Below are 12,364 nucleotides of genomic sequence, written 5' to 3'. Positions count from 1 at the left end.
AGAGGCAGAGGAGAGAGAGAGAGAGAGAGAGAGAGAGAGAGAGAGAGAGAGAGAAGCATTTGAAACAGAATGTCACATGTATGTGGAGAGCAGAAAGTAGGCCACTGTAGTCCAAACAGGCAGCAAACTGACCAGACTTATTCCTCTGGTCATGTACTGGCTTATCTGAAATCTGGTTCCTTTAAAAATGAAAATCAGTTAGTCTCTTTCATTAGCAGGTCAAATTATGGTATGAAATGGAGTAAGTTAATAGGTCAAGGATCTATTATCTCAGCAGGGTAGGAACTCGGTCCACCACTTGCCAGCAGATGATAACTACATCTTAAAGTCCTAAGGAATTGATTGAGGATAAAACTTTCCTAAAGTTACTCAGCTAATAAATGTCACAGGTCTTTCTAATTCAAAGTCTAATACTCTATGCTTCTGCTCTGAAATAGAAATTAGTTGTTTTATATAAGATTTAAAAGAGTACTTTTATCTTATGTATGATAAACTAATTTGGCCTTGTTAGTATTATTTCTTACCGACAATTTAAAATCAATAATTTAATTCATCCAAATTTATTTGCAGTGCAAGTTGGAGAAAATGAATATGAAAGACATTTGTGTCAAGTTCTAGGCCCATGAGTCTGCAATGGTCAATAAGTGTGTTGCTGCATTAACTAACCCACAAATGATATTAATTAAAGAAATCACAAGAGAAGGATTTACATTCATGAAAACCAGAGGCCACAGCATCAAAGTACCTTTAAAAACCATATAGTGCTATCCAAATGTGAGATCTTCTTCCAACCTGTTCTGGGCCTATGTCACATAGGGGTCAGAATCTGTTTGTAAGATGTGAATGGCAAATTCTACATTAATTTTCCTAGAATTCTGTAACTTGAATATTCTAAGAGATACACTTCTGGAATTGTTTCCTAACATTCTGTTTGTATTTCAGTAATTCAGCAGGTATATAATGGACTTATGATTATACACATATTAAAATAATTATCTGTATAATTCTTAATTTGGAAGTAACTTTTATAGTTGCTTTTTGTATGGAAATCTAATCAATTTCTAACATCTACCTATACTAACAGAGTTGTCAAACACTTCCTTTAATGTCCCACATCCTCCTTATCAAAGATCCTGTAGTTCAAACATCTTCCCAAACAATTCACTGCCATCCTATACACACACACACACACACACACACACACACACACACACACACCTGCTCACATAGAATGTCTCTACCTGAATCACTTTAGAGTCATTTGATCAGAAATATGCTTAAAGAATTTATTTTGTCAGCTTAATGGACACAGTTAAAATTTTTAAATTAAATAATTGAATTTATATTAAAATTTAACACTGATCTTCAATGCTAAACTTGCTTAGTAAAGAGTTATATTCAATTCAATTTATAATGATATAAAAAGTGTTATTATAATTTATTAGTCACTCCCTCTAAGATCCCATAAGAATTATTTATCCATTCATTCTAATTCATATTTCCTTCTTTGTTTGTAATTAGTGAGGACTTCATTCCACTGTTTGTTTTTTTTTATTTTTCACATTATTTCTTAAAGGTCATTCCATATTTCCTTATATTTTTCACACTTGTCACTCTTAACTACACTATAGTTCTCCATTATGTCCATGCATCATGATACGTTTAACCATTTGTTTCCAAATATTTAGGTTATTCCAATCGTTTTGCAATTATGTTTAATACTGCTATAAAAATATTTAGGTTTTTTAGATTGTTCTTTATATTTCTGGTGTATATTCCCAAAAATGGAACTGTTCGCCAAAGGGTTATGACTATTTTTGTCATTTTACTTCATACTTCCATATTACTATACAAAAAAATTCTACAAGTATGCAATTCCACTAGAAGTGAGTATGCCCACTTTTGTCAACAATACTGCCAATATTGAATTTTATCTCTTTTAATTATTTTAATTATTTTTACGATTTTAAAACAGAGTTTTATCATAAATGATATGATAAGCAAGCTAAAAAACAAAACCTTGTCTTAAAATACTTTTGTACTTAGATGGGTATTTGCATTCCCTTGCATTCCCTTGCTGTTTCTCCCACCTTCCCTATTGAAAAAAAGGGTTTCCTTTTCCTTTCCTTCCTCTTTCCTTTCAATGATCACTTGGCCATCATCTTGATTCAAACTCTCATTACCTCTCTCTTAGACTTCTGCAACAGACTTCTAAATAGGATCTAGCCTCTTCTCCACTCCAATCCATTGTCCACACAGCTGTCATAATTTTTTTCCTAATATAAGGGTCTATTCATATTTCTCCCCTGTTTGATAACTTTCCCTTTGACCTCTAAAGCAAAATACAACCCCTTGCCCCCCAGTTCTCATTTAAAGTCTTTCATAGTCTGGCTCCATCCAACCCTCCTCATTTATTCTTAAATGCACATTACATAGCAAGCACATACTAAATGATAATTGCCTGGCTGAAAGACATTTAGTATGTTTGTCATGTAACATGCCAATGACAGGGAGCACATGATTGTTCAGTTTATATGAACAAGAGAGTGTGTGAAGAGCTTGGAGTCTGGAAAATTAGGGTAGTATTAGTTTGTGGGTGATTTTATATATTAAGCAAATAACTCTGACCTTTTCTCTAGAGTTAATAGGAGTTCTAGGAAGACTTTTGAGCAGGAAAGGAGTATGCTGAACTGACTTTTGCATCTCTTTCTAGTGACTTGACTCATTTCTTCATATTTTTATCACCTCCACATACTATTTCTCCTCCTTTCCCCTCACTTTGTCTTTCAGGCCATTGGAACTTTTTTTTATTGTACCTGCTTTCTTTCACCTAATTTAATTAGCTCTTACTATAACAATGAGAAACTGTGCCAAGAATATATTCAGTGGGATCATGTTCATATTTTTCCATACTTAAATGGGACTGTGATCTCATCTATGTGGATACTCTTTCCCATAGGAAAAATCACAACATATCCATGCTTTCCCAGTCTGTACAACTTTTGACCATGTTCTTGCCCAAATCCTTCAGAGAGAGTTTCATCCATCATTCTCAGTTCTTTCCTCTAGATCTCCTGAAATGGCATCGATACCAATGGAATGGAATGTCTTTTAGTTTTCTCTCATTGTTACTACATGATCATCTTTTTTTAATCACGCAGATCCCTAATGACATATTGGATGTCATTTCAGCTACATCACTATTCACTAGTAAAACAATACAGCCTATTCCTACCCACCATGAATCTCTCCATTGCCCTTTGAATTACACTCAAAATTAATTTTTCAAACACTGAGGTGATAAAATTATGTCACCTCCAGTATGACCAAGGAGGTAATGTAGACAGGGAACAGTTTTGTTAATGAGACATTTCTGGGTAAAACTGCTGAAAGACTAGCAGCCATCCACTGTAATCAGAAGAATTCTGATGTCAAAAAGATGACACATTCCCAAAGACAGCCCAATCTACTTTCTTTCTGTTCATTTCTGGATCCAATTAATTTTCTCTCTACAATGTCTGGCCAATATATATGATAGACTAGAGCTATGTCTTATCCATTCAACTGAATATCAGTGCAAACGATTTTATCTACTTGGCTTTTCCTATGTAGACATTTAGGCCAAATTCCTTTAAGTAATTGTTAATCTCCTTTAAGAGGTTTTACACAATATCATCTCACACGGGCTCCAAATAGAAGCGGAATTTCTCATGACATCTGGAAACAAGAGTATCTGAAAAAACTCATATTTATTAAGAATCCCTCTTACATTTGGACTCCAATAACCATATGCTAGTGCCTTCCCTCTGAGTTTATCATCTATCAACTCTATTATCTTTATGTACTTTGTTGCTTGCATGTTGCTTTTTTCCCATCAGAATGTTCATTTCTTGAGGTCAAGGACCATGTTTTTGTCTTTCTTTGTAACATAGTAGTGCTTAATAACTGACGGGGATACTTTTCATAACTGTGGCAAGCATATATCTCTATCTGGAGCCTCATTTAATATTAGCAATCAGAAGACAGGGTTTTTTAATGTTTTTCTTGGGGCAGCAAGGTGGCTCAGTGGATAGAGAGACAAGCATAGAGATAGGAGGTCCTTGGTTCAAACATGGCCTCAGACTCTTCCTAGTTATGTGTCCCTGGACAAGTCATTTACTCTCAATTGCCCAGCCTTTACCACTCTTCTGCCTTGGAAGTGATACTTAGTATTAACTCTAAGAAAGAAAGTAAGGGGTTTTTTTTAGTGTTTTTCTTACATGAACTTTATATGTGCATGAAGCATCTTGTTGCTTTAAAGCAGCGTTTTGCTCTACCAAATCAAATTTGTTTTGATAATCAACAAACCATAAGTAGAGTGAGATCTTGTGTTCCTTCCCCCTTTCACTCAGCTATGTAACTATAAGTTGTGGTGAACTATAGAAAGCAAAAGCCTACCTATTTCCTTTTTATTCTTTCATCAAGGATACTCTCAATATGTGTGTATTGATTATCCTAAATAAAATAGGCATATGGATGAGTAGTTAATATTCTTAGTCTCCTTTTTTCATGAACACCATTATTTTTTCTAAGTATTTAGTGTCCTCTTTTTTCAAATAACTTGAGAATTAATATTTCAGCACCCTCAAAACCGTTACCCCCTAGCTTGACCAACCTCTATGTACAATGTTGTATTAGATCATTTCAGTTACTTTTCCCATTTTTATTATCTTTAATGCCAATTCTACTTCCTCATTCAACATGTTAAGGATTGTGATATTAGAGTCCAGCACCATCAATGGAGAAAAGAATTAATTAAAAAAATCTTTATCTTCCCATGTTTGATATGCTCATTGTCTTCATCTAGTTTCATCTTCTTCAGGAAAGGCTTGTTTAAATGGATCTTTCGACATCTTTTCTGTAAATGTGTTTTTCCTTCTCACTGTTTCATAAGATGATACTATTCATAATCCTCTAACATTGTCCTCTATCTCTATTATGATCTAGTGTTGCCACATGTTGGCAAAGAAGCCAAATGTTTACTCACTGAGGCAATGTTTAGGATTTTGTTCATTGTGGAGATTAATTTACATTGGTTAAATTTCTAGAGGAAATGATGATAGTCTGTTTCGACTCTGTTCTTTTATCCATTTCTCATTTTTGTTGTCAGCAATTTTTAAATAAATTAGGTTAAAGTTACTTTAATCTTAAATAATACTTTCCCCTTTAATTTATATCTATTCTTCCAATTGTATATTTCTGTCTTTATTCTAGCAAGTCAATGGTCTGATGAGACACTTATAGCTGATTTGGAAATGACTATGAGCTGGGTAATTGGTCATTTCTGGCTTATTAAAGTATGAAAGATTTCTTTTTTCTGGTGCCATTTGGTGCTTGCCATGTCCAACAAGAAAGTAATCATTTTCTTTAGGTTTTGGTCTTTCATCTTCAGATATGAAGGAAAATTACTTCATTGTGTCTTACTCTGCCACTTGACTTGTCAGAAATGAGTGTATGGCCCAGATTTTTCTGGGGAGGGAAAAGAAAGGGAGAAGATGATGTAGGCAGTATAGCACTTCTGGCACAAAGAACATAGAACATCTCTGATGGCACTTATTGTTTCATATATAAAATAATTAATAATCAAATATCTCATGGTGGAAGGTTTTTCTTTTCCCACTCTCTCTGTCTCTTTTTTATCTCTCTTTCCATCTCTTCTTTCCTATCTCACCTCATCCCCATCATAATTTAAGAAATTAAGAAGGAAACATATAGTATGTGTATTAGGTAGAAAAAGAAATTTTGCATAAGCTATTTTTAAACTGTTAAAAAGAAAAGGTTTGGAATAAATTACAATGATATGAGCAAAATCAAGCATTACCCATAATATCCCTAGAGCCATACACCATAAAGGAAATAGATATTAACAAAATTTTATCTCTCACTTAATGGGTAATAAAACTAATTCTAGAAAAAGAGGCATCAAGTATATTGGAGAGAATATTTGACTCATGGTTGCAATACTGACTCTGATCCATTTTAGTTGTGTGTATCCCAGGCAAGTTTCCTTATCTGTAAAATAGGAATGATATTGGCATTGCCCAACCTTACTAGTCACCATGAGAGCATGCTTTGCAAATCTTACAATGCCATACATGTACAAGTTAATGTCCTAGAATCTCAAGAAAGAATGTTACTTTTAAGCTTTTAAAACAACCTTAACTTCCTTTTTGGTCTTTACAGTTGGCTCATGTATTACCAACAGAAGAGAACTTCCTGCTTCTCTTTAGATGTCAGCAGCTGAAGTCCTGTGAGGAATTCATGCAGGTACTGGGAGGTGGAAAAAGCCCTATAAATGTACCATCTTTGAGGGAAGTTGCCAATATCAACAATCAATAAATATTTTAGGATTTAGGATGTCAGAGTGCTAAATACTGGAAATTTCTGCTTCAGATATTTACTGTGTGACATTGGGGAAGTAACTTAATTACTCTGAATCTCGATTTCCTCCTCCATAAAGTGAAGGGATTGGACCTCTAAGGTTGCTCCCAGATCTCAGTAGCAATGATCCAATGGTTGTTTTTTGAAGGAATGAAGAAAATGGCTCATGAAAAGAAAGCACTTTGTAAATCTTAAAGCATAATTGTATTCAATTATTTCCAATTCTTTGTGATTCCATCTGTTGTTTTTTTAACTTTTACCTTCTTAGAATCAATAATGTGTATTGATTCTAAGAACAATTAGCGATGTGATTGGGATTAAGTGAAGCAGTTAGGCAGTGTCTAAGATCAAATTTGAACCCAAGCCTTCTTGACTCCAGGTCAGATCCTTTAGCCACTGAGTCACCTATTTGGGGTTTTCTTAACAAGAATCTTGAGTGGTTTGCTATTTCCTTCTCCAGATCATTTTACAGATGAGGAAACTGAGGCAAATAGGATTACTGACTTGCCCAAGGTCACATAATTAATAACTGCCTGAGGCTGGATCTGAATTCAGATCTTCCTAACCTCAGGTCAGGATATCTATCCACTGTGCTACCTCACTGCCCCTGACCATAAGATAAATGTCAAATGTTATAATTATTTTATTTAAACAATTATGAATAATTGTTTTCAGACATGGAGAAAGTATGACACTGATCACAGTGGCTTCATAGAAACTGAGGAACTGAAGGTAGGTGAATAAAAATATGAACTTATTTTCCTTTCTACTATAATTCTGAAAGGCTAAGGACTTAATATGGAATGAAAGCAGGATCCTTGTATAATATTGGGGGGGTGGATATCCTTGTATGGATTATTGCTGGGCAATGGTGCATTTTTTCCCTCCGGTTCCTAACTTGGGGTCTGAGAATTTGTTTTTAAAACCATTGGCTTCCTTTGTAATTCTAAATACTTTATTTTGTGCATTTAAAAACATTACTCTGAGAAGGAGTCCATAAGCTTCACTAGACTGACACAGAGGCTAATGACACAAAAATGGTTTAGAACCCTTATTTTAATCTATCCTTTCACATATGTAAGAAGTACCAGAGAATAGTAATGAAAGTCTTTTCCTGAGGCCCCCTGCTCCCTTAACTGAAATGCTGTGATAATAAAAAGCTTTGTCTTCTAGAGTTCTTGCTCTCAAACTAACTTAAGTACTATAAGATTTGAATGTCTGGCATAGATACAACATACATACTTATCTCAACTATATATGCAGATCCACTAGGTCATGTTTATTGTATTATATCTATAAATTGTATTATATATGAACCTATGTATTTATGTTATTGTAAATCTTACATTTTTCTGGAAATACTGCCCCTCTTCCCCCCAAAAAATCTCTAAATTGGGGTCAAACTTTAGGAAAATTGTACCTTTGAATGGATTTATTAATGCAGATCTTATAGCTATACTGAGTGCAAGCATTTAGTAGTAATTGAAAAGTATAGAAGAATTGTTCTTTTAAATAGTTATATGGATATCAATGAGTTCTCCATCTTAGTGACCAAAGGTTTTCTTTATCTTCTGAATAAGAAAAAGAAAGAACATTTTCAAGAAATATTAATGATAACCCATTTCTCTTGTTGGAGAAAGAGGGGTATAATCATCCAATATTTTCTTCTAACTTCACTATAGTTTAGGAATCTTAGAGTCATAAAAACTCTAATGAACACGATGATCAACCATGATTCCAGAGGACTCATGATGAACTATTCTACTCAATTCCTAACACAGAGGTCATGAATTCAAAATGCATAAAAAAGCACATATTTCTGAACATGGCTATTATAGGGAAGATTTCACTTCCTACTTTTTACAAGGGTTTTCTACTTCTTTTCTTTTCATTGGGTGAGGGAGGGGGCAGGACAGGAGTTGGGATTGGGATATGGGAGAGAATTCTTATTAATTAAAAATTAAAATAAAATTTAAGGAAAAAAGGAATCTAAATCATAAAGGGATTTTTTCACATCTGAAAAGTTGTGATAACATAGTGAGCTTTTCTTATTATGTAGAAATGCACCAAAGAAGCTTTTTTTTTTCATTTTATCATGAAAGAACGAAAGGTTTTATGCTCTCTGCCCTATATAGATGAATAGGTTTTTCCAGCTGAAAGGGACTTTAGAGATGAACTCCACCTCCCATCTCTCTGACTTTGTACAAATATCTCAGGCCTGGAATACAATCCCTCCTCAGCCTCCTAGAAGCACTAGATTATTTCAAGACTTAGGTCATACATCTTCAAGAAACTTTTTTTTGATCTCCTAGATATTATACTCTTTCTTCCTACCACCTCTCCCCAAGATCTATATTTTTAAGATATATTTTATATTAACTTAATTGTGTACATGTTCTCCATGTCTCCATCCCCACTACCAGAATACAAGCTCTATAAGGGCTGAGACTTTTTATTTTGGCTGTTATATCCTTAGCATTCATCACAGAGTCCATTATATTGTAGAGACTTGACAAGTACTTATAGGATTATAGATTTAGAACTCAGAATTTAGAATCTACTTGGTCTGGCTCCCTTCTTTCATACATAAGGAAACTGGGGATCAGAGAGACCATATAACAAATAAATATCAGAAGAGAGATTCAAAACCAGTTCTCCCTGACTTCCAGGTCCAGTGCCCTATCCATCCCATCATGTTGTCTTTTAATTGTTGAAAAAATGGATCCCCTCATTTAGCAGAAAAAGGATTCAAGGTCAAGAAAGATCACATGTAAAAATTTGGAAGGCCACAAGCATAGGCCTAAGGAAATAGAATTTCCCATTTTCTATCTTTCTTTCCACTGTGTCTCAAAATTATATATTCAAGTTCACTACAAGATCTTAATACATGCCCATTCCTGACCTAATACTATTCTAAAGATCTGTTGCCTTGTTAAATCTTATCCTAAGAAAAATGATAAATAGGAGTTACTTCAATAAAAATATGGAAGTGGCTAAGAGATAAATCTGAGCTTGATATCAGAGGAAAACTTCCTAACAGTTAGAGAGATATCCAGGAGTTGAAAGACCTGCCATAGGAAATGATGGATTCCTCTAAACTGAAGGTCTATTAGCAAAGATTAGATAATCACTTGTTGCCTAGGTTGAGCTTCTTTAGTTGGACTACACGAATACTGAGACATTTTCCAGCTCTTAAGTATCTGTGATTCTGTAATATTTGTGTTTTTAAAAAGACAGAGAGAAATCTCTTTAGAAAGCTCATTTTAAGTTCTACAATTTCCAGAGCTTTACCTCTATATTTTGCAAAATATCTCAGAGTCCCGTTTTCTCCCAAGCTATTCTTGGGACAACTATATTAGCTCTGATGAGGCTCCTTAACCCAATTAATCTTGCACCAAAGCCCCACTGAGCAAAATACAAATTTATTTCCAGCAGACACCTTTGAGCTTTTTCATGCCTTGCTAGATTTCTGAAGTGGAATTGTACAATGAGAATAAACTTCTAAAACTAGGTGAAGTGGCTTTCTGTTCTGACAGAATAAAAGCAAGTTAGCCAATGAAATCAATGAGTTTTTGAGGGCAATAAAGATTTCTAGGAATGCATAGGATAACTGGAACACTTATCTGCATGCACAGTAAATGCTCAGTTCACCAACATTTGTCATTAATTTATTAGTTTTTAAGAAATAAAGTTAAGATCCTGGAAATAAACATCATTGAAAGGAATGAAAGCTTAGCTCTTTAAATACTTGCTTTGTCATGACCATGGCAAGTTTATATAAAATCTTCATAACCTGCTTTTTAAAAAAATAGATACTCTCTCACTCTAAATGCCAATTTAATAATCATGTTCCTTTATCTTTCCCATATTGATATCTATTTGACTATGATCCATATATCCTCTAAGCATAAAACTATTTTATGTATAATGGTCTTTCTAGAACATTCTGCTCTGCAGTAGGGCTTGTGTCACTTTTATCTCTTGTGAAATTTCCCTTTATCCTGGTGAGTCCAAGCTGATGTGTAAGCAGAGGCAACCCTCTGGTAAGGGTAATTGTGAATCAGCTGATGAGAGTTCATGAGGAACCTTCCTTACCACTCCCAGCTTTTACAGATTAGTTAAACATAGGCAAATATGGGGGTGTTTGTTTATATCTTCTGTTCTTCCTAAGTAATAATAATTGTTCCCTCAGGCAAAAAAGGGTATTGTCTATGGCACAGAGCTGTCCCTGTGTCTCCAGAAGAGAAACACAAATATTTATAGCCTTCTCTCTAGGCAGCAGTACTTAGACTAGTTCAAAAGATTTTCCCCTTCAGACTTTCAAAATAAGATTAAAATAAAATACTAATTTCATTGAATTAATTAATCAGAGAAAATAGGAAAACACAAAAATACTAATTGCTCTAGATCTCATAGCATTATAGATATGGAGCTGAAAGAGACCTATGAAGATATTGAGTACAACCATTTCTATTTTATAGAAAAGGGAAACTGAGGCCATAATAGGGAGAGTGATTTTTTTAATTACACTGGTCATTTTAAAGTGAGATTTGAACTCCAGTCCTCCAACTCAAAAAGCAATACTCATCCCACTATCCCACACTAACTACCCTGGTAAGGTATAAAGCAAGTCTTGAACTCCATTCAACTTTGAGAGTTTTTAATGAAATACCAAAAGGACACCAGAATGAACTGAGTTCAGCTATGAAATATCATCTTCCTCCTCTGCTTCTCTTCTGTTCTTCCTTTCCCATCCCACAGTAGCTTCAGCATGTTTCAACTTTCAGAAAGATGGAAATGTAAGATGTTTATTACTGGCATCCTTTACCTGGCTCTCTTTTGTTTGAACAGAATTTTCTAAAGGACTTGCTAGAGAAAGCAAACAAGACTTTTGATGACACGAAATTAGCCGAATATACAGACTTGATGGTAAGTTGGACTCCCATAATATTACATTGAAAAGTATATGAAATGTCATTAGGTTTGTATTATTTGTATTTGGTGAATTTGAGTCACACCCAAAGCAGATAACATAATACTGCAAATACTCATCCAGATATTCAATGAGTCTCTTCTTCCTCATATGATTTCAAGCAAACCGGAGAAGTAGCAGCTTTGCTACTAAAGCAAGATTTCTTATCCTGAGATATACAGACCCCCTAATATTTCAAGGTATCCATGAACTCGAATGGAAAAAAATCATCTTCATTTCAATATAATTAGTTTCCGTTATAGAGTTAATGTTATTATATTTGCTATAAGCAAAGTTATATTTTGACTTCCCTAACAAGAGAAATATAACTAACACCAATTAGTCCTAATAATGACTCCCCTAAAGTAGGTACATTATTCTAATTCACCAAGCCTTGATCCATTAGATCAGAACTATTTACCATATGTGAGATAAATATAACTTCAAATAGTACATATTAGGACACAGGGGACCACTTTAGGGGACTCACTGTTAGCATTCATTAAGACCTATTTTAATACATCTCACCATAAAATTACTTATAAAGTAGGTTCCTTAATATGAGAGTCTCGTTGAACTGAAAGGGAAAAAAAATAAGTCTTTTTCTTCCTTTGTTAAATTTGACCCACTCAAATTCAAATAAGGAAAATTATCTTTTTTTGGTGTCATGATGAGTAAATTTATTCTATGGGTAGCCCAGCTAATATCAAGTACCTAAAATTATTAATTTCCCATTTTGTTCCAGTTTTAAGTGAAGTCTATTTAAAGTAAGAACTCTGTGCCAGGTGGAATCTGAAGCTGGCCTTTAAAAAAAAAAAAGGAATCATTCAAATGGGAATTTTTTCCCTGCTGTAATGGCCTGGCATATCTGATTTAGTGTCATAAACCAGTTCAGATTCAGTAAGCAAAATTAATCAAGAACTAATTAAAACAAATGCATATTTTGGGAAATATTTCCCTATGGGCAATAAA

At 34.1% G+C, this 12,364-nt stretch overlaps 1 protein-coding gene across 2 annotated transcripts in view; it reads left to right on the top strand.

Moving 5' to 3' along the window:
• CALB1 (calbindin 1) overlaps positions 1–12,364 on the top strand; it is a 36,543-nt gene that overhangs the window by 18,938 nt on the left and 5,241 nt on the right. For both annotated transcript variants that reach the window (XM_044658183.1, XM_044658182.1), the window contains 3 exons: positions 6,223–6,306; positions 7,096–7,152; positions 11,272–11,349. In XM_044658183.1, the coding sequence (XP_044514118.1) occupies positions 6,223–6,306; positions 7,096–7,152; positions 11,272–11,349 (219 nt within the window). The remainder of the gene's footprint in view (positions 1–6,222; positions 6,307–7,095; positions 7,153–11,271; positions 11,350–12,364) is intronic.

Source organism: Gracilinanus agilis, chromosome 1, assembly GCF_016433145.1.
Source record: "Gracilinanus agilis isolate LMUSP501 chromosome 1, AgileGrace, whole genome shotgun sequence".
NCBI lineage: Eukaryota > Metazoa > Chordata > Mammalia > Didelphimorphia > Didelphidae > Gracilinanus > Gracilinanus agilis.
The sequence above is the reverse complement of the archived record's forward strand: the minus strand, read 5'-3'. Positions and strand labels throughout refer to the sequence as shown.